At 43.4% G+C, this 16,616-nt stretch overlaps 1 protein-coding gene across 1 annotated transcript in view; it reads left to right on the forward strand.

Moving 5' to 3' along the window:
* Positions 1 to 16,616, forward strand: part of XYLT1 (xylosyltransferase 1) — a 144,717-nt gene that overhangs the window by 63,303 nt on the left and 64,798 nt on the right. The window contains exon 2 of the mRNA XM_042864299.1: positions 4,702 to 5,224. Coding sequence (XP_042720233.1) covers positions 4,702 to 5,224 — 523 coding nt within the window. The remainder of the gene's footprint in view (positions 1 to 4,701; positions 5,225 to 16,616) is intronic.

The following is a 16,616-nucleotide window of genomic DNA, read 5'->3' on the forward strand; positions in this document are numbered from 1 at the left end:
TGCATAGTTGGTGAAAGTTGCTGAGAAGGAATTGAGTTGTTGACAGGTAGAGACTGTGCTTGATGGCATTCCCTCTTTGCATCAGCAGGTGTGGGTGCACCAGGCTCACCTGAGGCTGCAATCAGAACGTGTCCAGCCATGGCAGTTGTTGGGTGCCCTGTTCGCTTTTTGTTCGGTATGCACTGATGTACATACACGCCTTCTGGTTGGCACAGCTGTTCTGCAGTTGGGCTGATATTTTTAGCCCTCGCTCCTCCCAGATGCTGTCTCTGCAGAGCTTTTGTGGTCTTCTCCGTGCCCCCAGGCAGGCAGCGATTAAAGCCCAGCTTAGTTTTGTGTCTGCCTTTGAAGCGCTTGTGATACATTTGTCTTCTCAAATTCCAGCGTGTACACTTGGAAAGGCATTTCCCAGAGGGGAGCAAAGCACTTGAAGGGAGAGAAGAGTTTGAAGAGGTGAACCTTATGCCAGTAAATCCTCTGTTTACTTTGCTTTTTTCTCCTGAGGTTTCATCAAGGCTTTCTACCACTCTCCTGTGTCAGATGCGATTTGTAAGAGGAGAGGCCCCACACCTCATCCTTGAAGGCTTTTTAGTGCTATGGAGGGGTCTGCATGGGGCATCAGGTAGGGGCTGAGGGCAGAGCGTTCGCACCAATTTCTTACTGTGGGCATTAGAAGAATTACTGGGAAAAAAAAAAAAAGCAAAAAATAGTGGAATTTTGCTCTCCTCCCTTATCAATATGCTGTTTGTGGTACAGCATATTTCTTTGTTTCCTTATTTTTTTTCCTTTTTTTCTTTTTTAACCTGAAAAGAAAAGTCATTTAGTGAGAGTCAGAGAGGGAAAATTGCTAAGATACACAGAAAGATCCCATCGCGGCCTTCGGAGGCTTTGGAAAGAGTTTGATGCAGAAGATAGACTTTTTCTCATTGTTGCAGCCAGGTATTTTGGCCGAATTTCTGAGTGCTGGAATGCTCCAGTAACAGACAGAGAGTGCCTTCAGCTGCATTAATGATGAGAACTAACCATAAGGGTGTTTGCATTGCTGCCGAGCCATGTCCCTGTAGCTCTCTGCACAGCTGTCATTGAAATGCAACACAAAGTTCTCATTTCCTCTTTCATATTTTCCTTCATATTCCATGTATGCAAGTTGCTGAAGTTTAAGGACTATAAATAGCTCAGGAAGTGTTTGGGACATAAAATTTATGCTAATAGTATTAATAGCATTCTAGATGAGTGTTGTCTTTCAGCTTCATATAAGCAGGTGGAAAAAAAAAAAGAAAAAAAAAGCAAGGGAAAAGCCTCCCTGTTTATTTTCATATGTTTGTACACCCAATTAACCGTTGCCATCAGGGTGCTATCTACATCACTATCTCGTAAGTATGAAACAAATGGCTGTAACACAAGAGCCACAAGATGGACCCAGCCCCATGTTGAGCAAGCACAGGCAGGTGCCCTGAGCCATCGCATCCCCACCACCAGGACATGGCTGGCCAGTGAGGCAGCCTTGGGGATGTCAGCATGACCCCAGCACGGCTTTGATCTCACCAGCCATGCAGTGACTGCAGCCTCTTGTGTCTCATTTCACTTGTTTAACCATCCAGGCATCCCCAGCCCCAGGTAGCTTGCAGTGGTTCCTGCCTCATTGCGAGGCTGGCTGCAGCTTATTGCCCCTTCTTAAAAGGGGTTGGTACGAATGCATTTGAGCATAGAGTGAGAGGGAAAGTTGAGCTCTAGCAACAGCTTAGAGAACGTGTGTCTGCAGAGTAGTTATGTTTTCAGAGCTGTTCTGTGTATATAAACGCAAGATGTTTCTATCATTGCATTAAAATAAAGCAAGATGAAGTGTGCTACTGGCATAGCCAACCTGAGGTTCAGAAGTTGGCTGAACAAGAAAGGAGCATGGCAGCTATCAAACATCTGAAGCGCTGGGCCATTACTCAGAGCAGCAGCACCTTGGAAGAGGTGTTAATAAGCTTCATATTTGTCTTGCTCTGTTTGCAGTTTGCTGCTGGGGTCAGGGGTCTTTTTCTTTTTGAAGATATATTGGAGATATAGGATACGTAAAAAGAGTTGGGCTCTGAAAATAGAGGAATTCTTTTTATTTGATCGCTCACAGGAGCAAGTGCTGTCTTGAAACTGTTTTTGGTGGGATTTTTTGTTGGTTTCTTTTTTGTTGCTCTTTCACTGAGATATAAATGTTAAAAATCTTACTCCTTTGTTTAAAAAATAGAAAAAAAATTGATTTTGTGTGCTTTCTACTCTTAAAAATGAGGCTTTTTTCTTAATTTTTTTTTCTCAAAAATAAAAATATTTTGTTTGAAAAACAGTTGTCTTGTGAAAAACCTCTGCATTCCATTTGCAATAGCTACTTGCAAGCTGAGATATTCATGGAAGAGAATCACTTCACCAGATCTTCTAATGAATAAACTATTCAAACATTCCTCGTTGCTGAGCTGCAGAGGTCAAAGCAATACTGGCTTGCTGTGTGACCTTGGACAAGTCATTATCTCAGCCTCCTTGTTGCTGAAATCTGACTGTGAAATAGCTCCTCATAGAAGAGGTGGGAGAAAACAATTAGCTAGCACTGCTGAAATGTTTGGGACGTGAGATGTGGTTGGTAGGTGCTAAGGATGGCTCCCATCAGTCATCGTTAGCCACTGCTGTGATTTGGCAAGCACTGCTTTCTGCCTGCTTAGTCTAGCAGGAGTGGAGAGAGTGCTGGGCAGAAAAAAAGTCCATCAATATTTATAACCTGGTCATCAAATGTTTTAGTAACAATTCCCCTTGCTTTTGTCTGCTGTTGAGCACTTTAATAAGTAGAGATACTGCCTGTTCCATGAGTCTAAAAGAGTGTTACCTGCTAGCCTGAGGGCTAGCTTCTGCGGCTGGAGCAGAGATTCCGATTTCATATTCATTTACGCATATAGGTGCCTCTTGTTCTGGTCTTCTGTGTCTTTCCTCTAACAGATTGCTGTGCTCTCTGATGTCCCTGGGATTGTCCTCCTTTTTCTTTTCTGTCTTATGGACTTTCTCCTATGAATGTGTTCATTCAATTTGTCAATTGCATGCCAGCCAGGAGAGGTTTGCGGAGGTCTGAAGGGAGCCACGTAGCCAGCTCTCAGCAGTTGGGAGAACTTAGATGTTGTACTGTTCTTTGTACATTCTCAGAATTAATTCTGCCCTTTTGCTGAGGATTTCTTTCACGCCTGTCTGATCCCCATGAGCAGCTCAAGACAGCATAAAGAGCGACAAAGGCTTAGAAGTGCTGGTGAAGGACACTTTCAGCTTTGGCCATCCTCAGCTTCTGCTGTGGCTGGAGGACATGGTGCCTACAACCTTCTGCTGTCGCACACCTCCCTTCTCTGCTGTTAGCATTTCTACGGCCTTAGAGTGTGCCTGCCTGGCTCAGGTCTAGGGTCTTTTAGGGATACTGTTCCAGATTGCCTTGCTCAGGCCCACATCTGTGTGGCTTCTGAACATCTGTAAGGCGCAGACCCCACAGCCTCTGGGCGTCTCACAGTGCTGAATAATGGACAGAGAGAACTCCTGTGCTCTGGGTGGTGCCCAGTGCCTCTGCTCCTGGCACCACTGCAAGGAGCCTGGCTCCATCCTCTGTGCACCTTCCTTCAGGTGTTAATGGATGCTAACAAGAGGTCCCAGAGCCACCTCTTCTCCATGCTCAGCAGCCCCCGCTCTCCCAGCACTCCAGGCCTGGCCTGGCTCAGCTCCCTCAACCTGAAGCACGCTGGACAGACAAACAGCCTCCCCCTGTGGCACAGTTTGCATCCCTCTGTCTGCAGAGAGCATGCCATGGTGCAGACCATGGTGGTGTCCAGGTGTAGGCTATGGAGTTGCCCCCCTATTGGGGTTCTTTCTGAGTTTAATCAGCATGTTTTGGAGATGATTTGGAGTACAGCTGCAGGAGGAGGCCATACAGCAGGCTCAGGAAGCCAGGGAGCGGTGTGGCCATTGCAGGGCTGGGACGTGGGCAGTACTGAGGTGGAGCTTGGCTCCCAGGGAGCCCATCTGCCAGTGCACAGCAAACAAGGGTGTTCTCTGATTTCACAGTCCTTGTGCGGCCTGTTGTGCTTTCCCCAGGAGTTGTCACCAGTGTAACCCGTCTGATGGCAAATAAAAATGCGACTTCTTAAAAATCTGCTATTGCAGTCAGTGCTGGGCTGAGTTTCCATGGTAACAGGTGGAGGGGGGAAATCACGAAGGCCATCGTTATTCTGCAGCAGACAAACATTGCACCATGTCCATTCCCTTTCCTTCATATAGCATGTTTTGAACAATACAGCCCATATGGTCAGGATGTTCATCCTGGCGAGGAGACAAGGGGTGCTTTGGTGAGGACTGGTGGTCAGGGCCTGGCCCAGGCCTTTCTGAGGGCTTTGCCATTGATTCTAATGGTGTCAGGATGAAGTCTTCTCCAGTCAACAACTGCTCACAAGCCTGTAAACCCCCTGCTCCATCTGAGATGGAGTCAGGCCCAGCTCAGAGATGAAGGGCAGTGGGTAATGTGGTTGCCTGCACTGATGTCGGAGCTCAGGTGACTTCCTCAGCCTTACCTTTCTGTAACATGACATTTTCCAGTACGCTGGACTATAATTTATTGATATTTTCACATATGAAATGCTTGTAATGCATTGCACATGAGTATTGTAGTAAGAAAAATGTAATTTTTCTCTCTATTTATAGGATGGCTATTTTTCCCACCGACCGAAAGAGAAAACACGAACAGACAGCAATAATGAGAATTCGGTCCCCAAGGACTTTGAAAATATTGATAACAGTAACTTTGCTCCCAGGACTCAGAGGCAAAAACACCAGTCTGAGCTGGTGAAAAAACCCCTTAGCAAGCAAAAGGAGCATTTGAGAAAGAAACTGGAAGAGGAGAAGGTAAAGGAGAACTCGCTGCTGGGGAAGAGCTCCAATGAGGTGGTGCAGTTGGGTGATAAGCCTGGAAAGAACAGCAGCAGCAGCAACCTGAAGGACTTGCACACGCCTCCCATACAGCAGCCGCTGAAAAAAACTGGGAACAGCTCTCCTGAACTGAGGTACGACCAGCCACCCAAGTGCGAGGTAACGGGCAAAGAGGCAATCTCAGCCATGTCCCGGGCAAAGTCTAAGCAGTGTCGGCAGGAGATCGCTGATGTGTACTGTCAGCACAAGCATGGAAAGCTGATGCCGGAGAAGGTGACACGTTTCTGTACGCTGGAGGGTAAGTTGGGAGGTGATGAAGGAGAAATAAAGCAGTGTCTTGGGAGTAGGACTGTATATGATTGAAACGGATTCCTAATGACAAGAAATGGACTTTGCTGCAGAAACATGTACTTCTGTAGTCTGGGATAGCTGGGGAGAATCTGAGGATGTTTTAAGCAGGGAGTTATATGGGTATCGCAGGATCCTTGGTAGATTTATGCTGAATTTCTTTTTCACTTCCCCCAGATTTTTATTGCACTTTGTGATATGAGAATTTATCTGCTACTTTTATTTCTTTTAGTTCTTCGTCTACAGATGCAGAGAAGCACAGTTGAGGTGCGTGTCTTGTCACTGAGTTGCCTGCTTTTCTGGGATCAGAGAATAACTGTAGTTAATTCTGGTGTGTTCTGCTAGCCAGTAAATGAGATATACTGTTGTTACAGCCATTTTTAATGGTTCTGCAGTGGAATTCTAGCTAAGAACCAGAGCCACTAAGCATTTTTGTAAGAGATAACTGTAAGAAACGTAACTATTTTTTTAAGCACAAAAAAAAATCCAGTTCTGTGACTCGCTTCTGTTTTTAATGATCTTTAATCAGCTAAAGTAATTTCCAAAATTACTACTGTAGAGAGCCAGGTGCCAACTGTTGCCTAAGTCAGGCTTTGATTTGTTGCTTGTGGTTCCTGTGTGCAGTCAGATACATCAGGCGTCTCACTGCTTGGTTTCACTTTGCATATTTCACTAGCCCATTTCTGCCTTTCAGTAAGAACGCTTCATGAGCCGCCATTTACTCAGCTGTAAACTTTCACCATAGTAAAGTGCTTGTTTGAAAACAATGTTTAGTTTATTTCATGAGGAATATTTACTTGCATCCTCTAACCCTGACAGCTTACCTGTTCATTGCACCGTCTCAGAGCAGTGGTTACAATTGGGTAGACTCAGTGTGGTACAGAGGGGAAGAGGAGGAGGATCGTGGTGCTCTTGGCTGAATTTGGAGGTTAAACTGTTTTCACAGAGAGTGTAAAAAAGGAGGTGCCCCAGAGGAATATCTCTCTCTAATAGAAGCTTAAGCTTTTAGCTTAGATGTTGCATATTACCACAGTGAATGGCATCAGCACCTCATTTCCCACCTCTGTGACTGTTGTTTTGTGGCTGTGGGGTTGTTTTTGGTTTGTTTCTTTCTTTTACAGCATGTATTTTGGTGTTTTTCTTCCTTTGGTAAAATGGGTAAAATTCATGGTAAAATTCCAAGTCTTTACACTGTGGGCCAATATTGGAGATAAAGAATTAATGGAGCGAGTAGAAGATGTAGTGTTCAGCGTGAATGGGAAGAGAGACAGGGAAGGCAGAACAAGTTATAGGGAGAGTAAAACCAGATCAGCAGAAAGGTAAGAATTCAGCAAAATCAGGCATCGATGGCAGTCTCAGCATCACTGAGTTCCCCTCCAAAGACGTAGTGAAATGGAGTCATTGTCCAATGTGCTTTTATTTTAAAATACACATGAATTTATTTTGAGTTATGGGGATATGCCACCTTAAAATATTAAGTGTAAAAAGACTGTGAATGCAGTTTTTTGGGTTAACAGTGATTAAGTTTCATTCAAATTTTTATTTTAGGCAATGAGGCCTGTTTAAGAAGTATAATTTGGGAATGTATTAACTTAGCCAGATGGATCTTTGTAGAAAATGTTGACTTTTCTTTGCCTCGGGGTTATTTCCTGCTGCCCATGCTGACAGCTGAAGTTTACTGCTTCAACAGCCAGATTTCATTGGCAGAGAATTCTGTACATCCTGTGTTACATATAGGGTGCTCTGGAGCAGACTTGGGAGCTCTGCTGTGGGGAAGTGATAAAGCAGCAGCATATTGAGTAGGACATGAATTGCTTGTGCAAGTGGTGCCAGTGCACAGGCAGGCTGGGACCTCAGAGCTATAGAAGAGATCCAGGCTTAGTAGTGACTTCTGAAACATCTGATAGGGGGTTATTAAGATAGACGTGTAGGAACGCCTGAATCGAAGGTGCCCAGTAGGTGTTAGAGTGCTCGTCAGGACTGGTTCCTGTTCAGCCATTAGTCTCTTTCTATTATAATGCCACTTGGTTGATCTGTTAAATTTTACAGCCCAGTTAAAGATCCATAGATTGAGTTCTGTTTTGTGGTCTCGGACCTTTCCTGCTGCTGCTGTTATCCACATCCTTGGTCAAAGGTGTCTTCATCAGGTCCAGATACGCCTGAAAGGCATTGATCTTCATTAGAAGAGGTTTGTGAAGCACTGGCTATCAACTTTTGGGAACATAAGACAACCTGTTGTCAAGATTGCTGGCGGGGGGGAGGTCTATTTAGACATTTTGACAGTTTATGCATCAAGAAAGCTATATGCTGTCTGTCAGCAAAAGTCAGACATCCAGGCACTTGTTAGCCTTTATTTTTAGCATATAACCACTATCCCTTTCAGTTTGGTTTGAAAAAAGATTTCCTGTCCGTTTTCAGCAGAGCTGTAAAGTTTAAATATTTATGCATTGTAGAAGCACATTCATCCATTATCTCTGTGTATAAATGTGTTCCCAGCGCTACAGTTTCCATTGAGATGTCATCCAGTATTTAATCCCGTTGGATCCTGTCTTGGTTGATCAAAGCCACAAAATTGTTCAACGTAGCTATCAGTCATGGACGTGACTCCATCCAGCTGGATTGTCATAAATGTTAAGCGATACAGTCACTTGAATTGTTATCAGCAGGAACAGGATCTTACAGGCTCTTTTTTTTTTTTTTCTTTTAAATACTTTATTTCCAATGGCAATAAAAAAAAAAAAAAAAAAAAAAAAAAAAAAAAAAAGGATGTAACCATCTTCAGCCTATAAGAAAGGATTGTTAACGCCAGTAGCATGTTGTTTGCCACCTGTATGAAATGCAGCATTGTTTCCATGAGAACAGGAGCAGGCAGGCTGTAGACCCTCTGAGGACATTGCAGTGTCTGCCTTGCAGCAGGACGGGGCCTGGAACAGGAGGAGTTGTCTGCCTTGCTCAGAATTTGAGTAAGCGTTGGCCAATGAGCCCAGCCTGAAAACAGGACACCAGTGCTGCAGACCAGGAAGCTGGTGTCACAGGCTTTGGGTGCAGCCTTATCTGAAGTCAAAGCTAAGATCAGGGCAGCAGGCAGCTTGTAAGTCGCTTCATTTTGAAGGGAGTGTTTGGAGCTGGTAGAAGTGTGTTTTGAGGGGAAATATAGTCAGTGAAGGTAAGGGGGGGGGGGAGTAAGTCTGACACCATCCCTCTGGGGAGTTCAGTTCTTTTCAGATGGGATATGGAGATTAGCAGCCTGCAGACAGCAGGGCTGGCTGCTTCCTTGCTGGGCCCATCTCCAGCCTGGTCTCCAGCCATGCAGGCACTGACTCCCCAGGTGAACTGGACTCAGCTGGTGCTCAGCAAAGCTGGGCCTGGATGAACTGTCGCTTTCCTGTCCATGGCCCTTCTCTAGGGCAGATGCACTGATAAGAAGTGGAAGTTGAAATGTGAACTCTTGGCTTTAAAATAATTTAATCTTAAACCTCTTTGGCAAAGCACAAGTGATATGTGCCACATTATTCCCCAGCAGAGTCCTTTATTCCCATGGGAAGGGTGCAATTTAGGATGGCCATGGTGACCCTGTGTGATTAAAAATTTGAGCAGCAATAAATTACAATTGCACAACTCCACAGAGAGGTGTGTATCAAGCTGGGACTTTCCCTTGCTGATCTTCTTTCCGCAATTAAAGTAGCCCAACTTCAGGCCTGCTGGCTGCATCAGTCCCTGAATTCTCTGCTTTTCACTCTGATATGGATTATGACAGCCCTCAGTTAGCTGGATGTGCAGTTCTCGTTGGTGCTTGGTACTGGATCTGTGAGTAATCAGGAGTGGTTTCTGCATCAGCCCTCCTTGTGGGCCAGCTTCTACAGGCTGCTACAGTCCAGGGGACACTCTGCCCTAATCCTTATTGTTAATTATCCATCTGGGTTTATGCTTGACCCAGATCTGTGGCCCTAGATAGACAAAAATAAGTAGCAGTTTCTTTGGGAGGTTTTTTCTAAGATATTCTGGCAAAAGAAAAGTCCCCAGAAAACCTGCCTCAAGTGAGCCCGATTTATTTTCTGTTGGCGCTACTGTAGTCTTAGCAGTTTTCTGCTACCTTCATTCCTATGGGGTAAGCCCAACTCATAAATAAAGTAGAAAAATAATCAAGCTACTCTGTTTCCACATAACTCACCAGCACTGAAAAAGTTCTTCACAGATCAGACTGCTTTCCCTTGAGTTTCTTAGTGATAATGCTCCTCTGGCACACCGAGGCAAGAGATCTGAATTTCTCATTTGCTGCTGAGGAGAGTGCTCCATTTCATTTTAGAAAACACCGCCTTCTTTCACTCTTCAAGCCATGAGAAAACTGGAACTCTGTTTACTGTATAATATGCACAGGTAGTAGCAGTCTGTATGCCTGCAGTGTGTGTAGCTGAACACTTCAAAGCACTTGGCAGGAGGAGGTTGATTTGCAGGAACAGAGTGGATAAGCCTCACAAATGCCAAATACTCACGAGGTGGAGCAGAGCCGTTCTTCAAAGCATGGAAATGGGAGAATCCTCTGTATAATTTTAGAAGAATGGGAGTTTCAACTAAGCAAATATTAAATTTCACCCTCTGTATATGCATGGGTAAGCACACAGTGACATGTAAATGTATGCCTTTGTTTAGCTCTCACAATTTTGGCATTGCGTTTTTGCACTCACTGGGTTTGATCTAAAGGTGGCTGGACCACAAATTTATCTTTTTCTCCTGGTTTCAGGATTGCCAGTGACAGTGCCTGCTGCTTTCCTGCACCTCTAATCTGTCAGTGTGACAAAATGACTGTGATGAGCTATGCACGGTTTAAGAAGCATATAAGAGCCACTGCACATACAGCCCAGACAGCGTTTTAATTTGCTGCACCATAGATGACTCTGGTTGCAATAAATTTACTGTGAGTAGACTAATTGCAAAATAACACTAATTGAGTAGTTATCAGTGAACAACATCCTGTGGAACAAAACTGCTCACAATTAATAGCATTTAAGCCATGTGCCGTTATTCTGCAGTACACCAAGATGTAATTACACCATGTACAGAGATTGTGTTCTCTTCTGGAAACCGTGTTCCAGCACTTCTTTCTTTATAAAAGGCAGTTTCAAGATTCAGTGCTTGAATTTTAGGTGAAGTGAGCTTCTAAAATGTGGTGTGCCTCCATTGTGCCCTTAGCTATGTGTGAAACAGAGCCAACAATACCAAAATCAGTGAAGCCATGACACTGTAAAGAGGAAAAAAAAAGATACCAGCAGTAACGCACAGACGTAATGATTCTCAGGTTAACTTTTTTGTGGTCACGTGTGCATGTTTTGACAGATGAAATTAGAATATGACAGAGTAATGGAAAGACACTTAGTTGTTTTGGCTGAAAATGAACCCTACCTCATTGTGTGAATGGAAACCAGAGAATAGCCTATGTGCCAAAAGTACATGTATATGCCAGGATCCAAAATGCAGAGAAGCTGCTGCCACTTGTACTGGATTTTCAGTCAGGCATCAGATGGAAGGGCTGTGGTTTTTACTGTGTGCCTGGAGCACTTGGTCACTGGAACAGAAGCGCAATGCTTCCTTGATGCAAAAGCTGCCCAAACACTTCTCGTTGCTCATGGAAGAGATGTTCCAGGGAAAGGGAACCAAATCAATGGTTTATCCTCAAAAGCTGAATCTGGCCAGTGAGTCAGAAACTGGATGTCTTTCTTTGTAGATGGAAAGTCCACACATCTTGTAACGGAGATGAACAGGGCAGCAAATTTGAGGGCAGACATGTGTTGGCGAATGGCATCTTAAGAAAATGCTGAGAGCAGTGCACAGCACTATAAATGAAGGGCATGAAGGCTGAAAAATTCACGACCAGCAGCCCTAGTTGTCACCAAATTGCTGTTCTGGAAAATACTGTCATTTTAGAGAGCATTAGAGGGGCAGCTGGGCAGGTGTGGGAGCAGCTAATGGCCAAATGAGCAGCAGGGGCTTAGTGAGCACTTTGATAAAGGTTGCTGTGTGTGTACAGCAATGAAAGCAAAGTGCTTGAGCAGTGGCTAATGCTCCCGTGATCCTGCAGTGTGCATAGTTGGAGTGGTGTGGATGAGATGGATATGATTGAAGCAAAAGGAGGTTGTTGGTGGGAGCTGGCAGGTTTTTCAATTAAAAATATAGTCAGAAAGTATGTTTAAAAAGTGTTTTGTGGTAGGAAAACTCAAACCATACCAGCAGTTTTGCTTGTTTTCATGTAAAATAGGTGTTGGGCTTCTGATATGGACTCATTGCAGTGATTCAGTGGATGAGTGTTTAAGTGAAAGCATTGCATCTAAATTCTCCTGGTTTTATTCAGTGCTGAGCAGGAAGCTGTGCAGTATGAAGCACAGTAGTGTTAAATCCAGCTTATGTTAAGGTTGTGTGAGCAGCGTCAGTGTTAGTTCTTCCCTAATCTGACTTTGCAACTGTAACAAAACTGTTGGAGTGTCACTGGTATGCATTAAATGTTAATGGGCAACAGCAACTTTCAGATTTGCTTTCAGTGTTCTGTCTGCAGTGTCACCAAAGGTAGAAATAGATTGCTGAGGCTGACTCACTACGCATTCAGCTCTGCATTTCTAACATTTGCATGTCTCTAAGTGTGGGAAAGAAATACTGGTTTTCACAGGAACCTCCATCTGATGAGCTGTTGCTTTGAGGAAAGGAGACTGCTGTGTCCCAGCAATCCCACGTTAGCTGCAGCTCGAGGCAGCCCCTGTTTGATTTGAGGACAGTGAAATAATCTGCATTGCCTCTAAAATAATTGGGGGGGAGGGAAAACCTTTACATTTAATTTCCTCTGCTCAGCTGGCCTAGAGAATTTTCCTGTTTTGTGGCTGCTTGGAATAGATGCCTTGACTGTTCACAGAGTTTGCTCCAGAATTTGGTACACAGTTAGAAGGAATATGCCCTGCTTCAGGCGCGTTTTCAGATGGGTACACGTAGTTGATGAACTCAGGGAATTACTGGGCCTTATGAGACCAGAGGCTGTTCTGCAGTGTCTTTCCCTGGGAATGAGGAGGAGTTGCTGAAGGGATCTACCCTGAATTAAAATGCCAACAGTCTAGGCATGAAGCCAGTCTTATAGGACATTAATGCTATTTTAAGAAAACCACGATTTAGTTGTTTCTGTGCAAGTATTTCTTACACAGAAGGTAGTTTTAAAACATCGGTCTTTTTTCTCCCTGAGTAATCAAGACTGGTATAGAAAAAGTGAATAACAAGAGACTGTAGCAGTGCAACCTCGGATAAGATTCTGAAATTGCTCTGTGTGTATTTAGTCTTCCAGATAAATGCTTGTCTTCAGTTGTTCAGGAGCTTGTTAGATGTGAATAGCCCTGATTCCCTCACTCTCTGCTTTAATATCCATGATAAGTCACTGATTTATCATCTGGTTGTGTCTAAGAAGTCATTCCTGATTGGCACCTGCGTAAGGAAGAGCAGTGCTCCCAGCTCCCAGTATCTGCTTTAATGCACACGCAACTCTAATGTATTCTATTTACAGTCTTACTCACAAACTGTTCCTGGCAAGATCTTGGGTTTCAAGTCCTGGCCTACTGAGAAGTTCGTGGCAGAATTCCATCATTTTCCTTCTCTGATTTTCTCACCAGCCTCCAGGGAGGCCAAGGAATTTTCCAGTTCCCTCTCCCAGAGGGAAGGCTCTCACTGGAGCCAGATCCTAACAACCAGTTCTTGTGGTGGGTGCTCGCCTGTCACCAAGGATGTAAGGATGGTGGGAGCTCTTGGGAAACCTCACTGCTGAGCAAGACAGCTCTGCAAGTAACTAATTCTAACTGTAATTGCTTGTATCATCCTCATTCTGCAAGGTGATTGCTTCTGTTTTCTGGAGACTTGCTCACTGAAACTGAGGGCAAAGTGTTTTGTTGAAGTCTTGATTCATTTGTGTAACTCCTCAGAATGTTAGAGAAACGCTTTGCCAGTGAGAATGCACCCTTCTGCTGTAAATTGCAGCTGAAGCGCTGCTCTTGCTGCTTACTCATCTGTGCTTTTAATTGGAAATTAAGACTTCCAGCCAGCCAGTAGCTACTACTACGCAGCAGAGTATTTTCAACTGCTGAAATCTTCTGTGTACGTTGTGTATTACTGTGCTGCATAATATTGGTGAGCTTGACAGTAGCATGACTAAACAGAACTGAACATTTCCATGTTCTCCATCTATTTGTGAGCTATGATTCATTCTGGGTAATTCACTGAATGGTAGGCAGGAAAAAGGAATTTTAAAGGAGGAATTTACTGCAATGCATGTTGTATCTGTTTGTATTTTTTCTTTTGCATGGGATCTAGTGCTCTGAAATAATTTCTCATTAATTGCACATCTGTAAGTCTCTGAACATCTTTGAAGATTTGGACCAAAGTCATTCCCTGTGTCTGAGGACAAATCATCTTTGATCACTTACTTGAGAGCATGGTAAGGATTACTCCCTTACAAAAAGGAGAGCTGGGCAGGAGAGCCAAGCCTGGCTCAGTTGCCCACCTTGCCAGCCAGCATAAGCAAACAGCTAATAAGAGCTGAGGCAGCTGCTGAGATTAATTGGGAATAACAAGTCTTCTGTGTAGCACATGCTGGGTTTGCCAAGCCACAGCAGAGGCAGCCTATGTGGAACTTAGGTATATTTTTGCGTAATTCTACTGTTTCCTGCCAGGAGATGAAGACAAACCCAAGATTCCCATGAAATATTAAAAGCAAAGTGTGTTAGTAGTATAGCTGATGTACATTACACTAGCTTTGATGACTCATTTAAACACTGTCTTCAGCAACTAAAACCTACTCCAGTATTTGTTTTCCCTCTTAAAAAAGCACACTTTTGAACTTGGTTCCATGAATTGCAGGTGGATTTTCCAAAGTCATGATGTTGTCTTCTCTCTTTACACAGCAGTCCAGAACATAAGTATTCACTTCTGTTTTGGATGCCAATAGCTTTATGTATCTATGTTTCAGGGGGCAGCAAAATGACATATCTCAGAAGGAGACTTCTGTTCCAGAGTCTGTTTTCTTCTGGCCTATTGTTCATTAGCTAATGCCAGAACAAAGGGTACTGCCTGCAGTGAAGCGCAGTACCTCTGACCACTCCATTGTCAAAGTTGCCTATGCACGCACACCTGCAGTCAGAAGTGGAGCCACCAGTCTTGGCTGCATTCCGTAAGTTATTCCATCGTAGCCCGATTTTGCTTTTTATGTTAGTTTATACTCTGCTTCAAGAGTGTGAATGAGTAATCCCGAATCTTTTGCATTTCTGGGAAAAATCCAGCTGCTTTATTTAGGTATCCACTCAAATCTAAGATCATGAGACAGAAATATCTTGGTAATTTTTTAAGATCACCAGTGAAAAAGAAGCTAGTGTTGGTCATATAGGAGCAAGCAAGGTTAAAGAAGAAAAGACGTCCACAGAAGCGTACGGTCCAAAGCAAGCATGTCCAACTTGAGTTGAGGGCATAAGAACCATTGTATGGCAGTTTTGTTTCTAGGAATGTTCTGCCAGCAGGTTCCTGAAAAGCAAGTGGGAAAATCACTTCTGTTGGGATCAAGAGAGATGCTGCAGAGGGGCTTCAGACACTTCTGGCAGTGTTCACCTAGCCAGGAGAAATGAACTCTATTCAGCCTGATCCACTTCTGAATGTCCGTGGTAAGAAATCCTGTTAGATTTAGCTCAGTCCTTTACAACAAACAGGCCAAAGTTCACACGGAAATCCACACATTTTTATTTCTCTCTATCATTTATAGCCATTTGTGGGCATAATTTGCCAAAATTAAGACAGGTACATTGTGTCTTTTTGCTTCCTTCCTATCGGTGCAGATTACAAAAACAAGAGAAGAAATGAGAGAGGAATGAGAGACCCCCATTGCAAGCCTGAAAGGGCTCAGAGAGTTACAGTGGAATTCACCCAACCAGAAATCTCACTTAAGGGAAAAAAAAAAAAAAAAAAGAGGTTCTCTTGTTCTTGCTATGATGAAAGAATATATTTTTCAGAGTCTATTTATTAGATTGTCACCTGAGGATACGATTACTCACAGAAGTCATTAAGGAGCTCCTGCCTAAAGAGTGAGAGGAAAGCATGCTGCTTTGCCGTATCATAACCCATCATATAATACTGACTTTGGGAGCTTGGATTTACCCCTTGATACATTACAGGCTTATTGGGACACCCTAGGCGAGTTACACCATGTACAGACCGGGGATAAAAGGTGCTTAATTCCATTGCAAATTATGTAGGTGAAAACATGATGTGTGGTGGTATTGTTGTTCACTTCCTGTTTAAGTGGATTTTAACATCTGATTATCAAAAGAGTTGGAGTTAATTTTGTTACAGAATAATGAGTTTTTTCTGAGTCTTCAGCAATGCCCAAATGTGAGATCGAAGCAGAATTCTGCTGCACTACTTCCCTGCTTTTATCTGCCCAGCCCAGCACCTTTGCCCTGTTGCAGGAGCTGCAGGGGATGCCTGCTGGCTGTAAGGTGTGCAAGTTGTGCCATGTACCGATCGATTGCTTCTACATCAGAGACCTGGGAGAGGCACAACCTCTCAATTTGGTAGCTGTTAACGTTCTGATATTTGTGCACCAAAACAAATCCATTTACTTTGTTTCAGGATGCCTGGGATGGGAGTTGTGTTTTTAATTATCATATATTTCAAAGACCGCCCCGGGCTGTGTTTGGTTTCCATAGAAATTTTCCTAAGGTAAAATGACTAAACAGTAATTTTTCATTTTGAATCAGCTATCCATGAAAGATTGGATTTAGGTCAGAATTTATTACCCTACAGAACTGAAGCCAATATTTAACATAATGTCAGCTATCTTGATTTTAGAGAATTTTAATGGCCATGCAATTTTATTCAATGATGAAGTTATTTCAGTTGTGTCCTATATGTCTAGGCAATTTGATGTACCGAGCCTTGAGATGGAAATTGGATAAACATGGAAAATGGTGATTGATTGGCAGGAGGTTGCAATAATGTCTGCCTTGATATACCTTTTATTGTTAAATTATTTATCTAATGCAATCTCCAACACTTTTAGGAGTCTTTAAGTTGGCATTAAATCGATGTTTAAATCTTCGCAGTCAGAAAGGCCTCATAACTCATACTGATAAATATCTTCTAACATGTCAGGAGGAATAATGATCCATCTTAATATTTGAAAGTAGGAAAGATATTATTCTTTGTATTTGCTATGAATCCCCATAGAAGGATTGAGCCATAAGCCAGAAGAATTAAGATTAGAAGATAGAAATATCAGAAGGAAAAAGAGTATGGCAGTAGTTTGTGTGGGGAGTTGAGGGTGAGCTGTTTTG

The sequence above is a fragment of the Lagopus leucura genome, unplaced genomic scaffold, assembly GCF_019238085.1.
Source record: "Lagopus leucura isolate 7727_CA_CO unplaced genomic scaffold, USGS_WTPT01 Super-Scaffold_760, whole genome shotgun sequence".
NCBI classification, from domain to species: domain Eukaryota; kingdom Metazoa; phylum Chordata; class Aves; order Galliformes; family Phasianidae; genus Lagopus; species Lagopus leucura.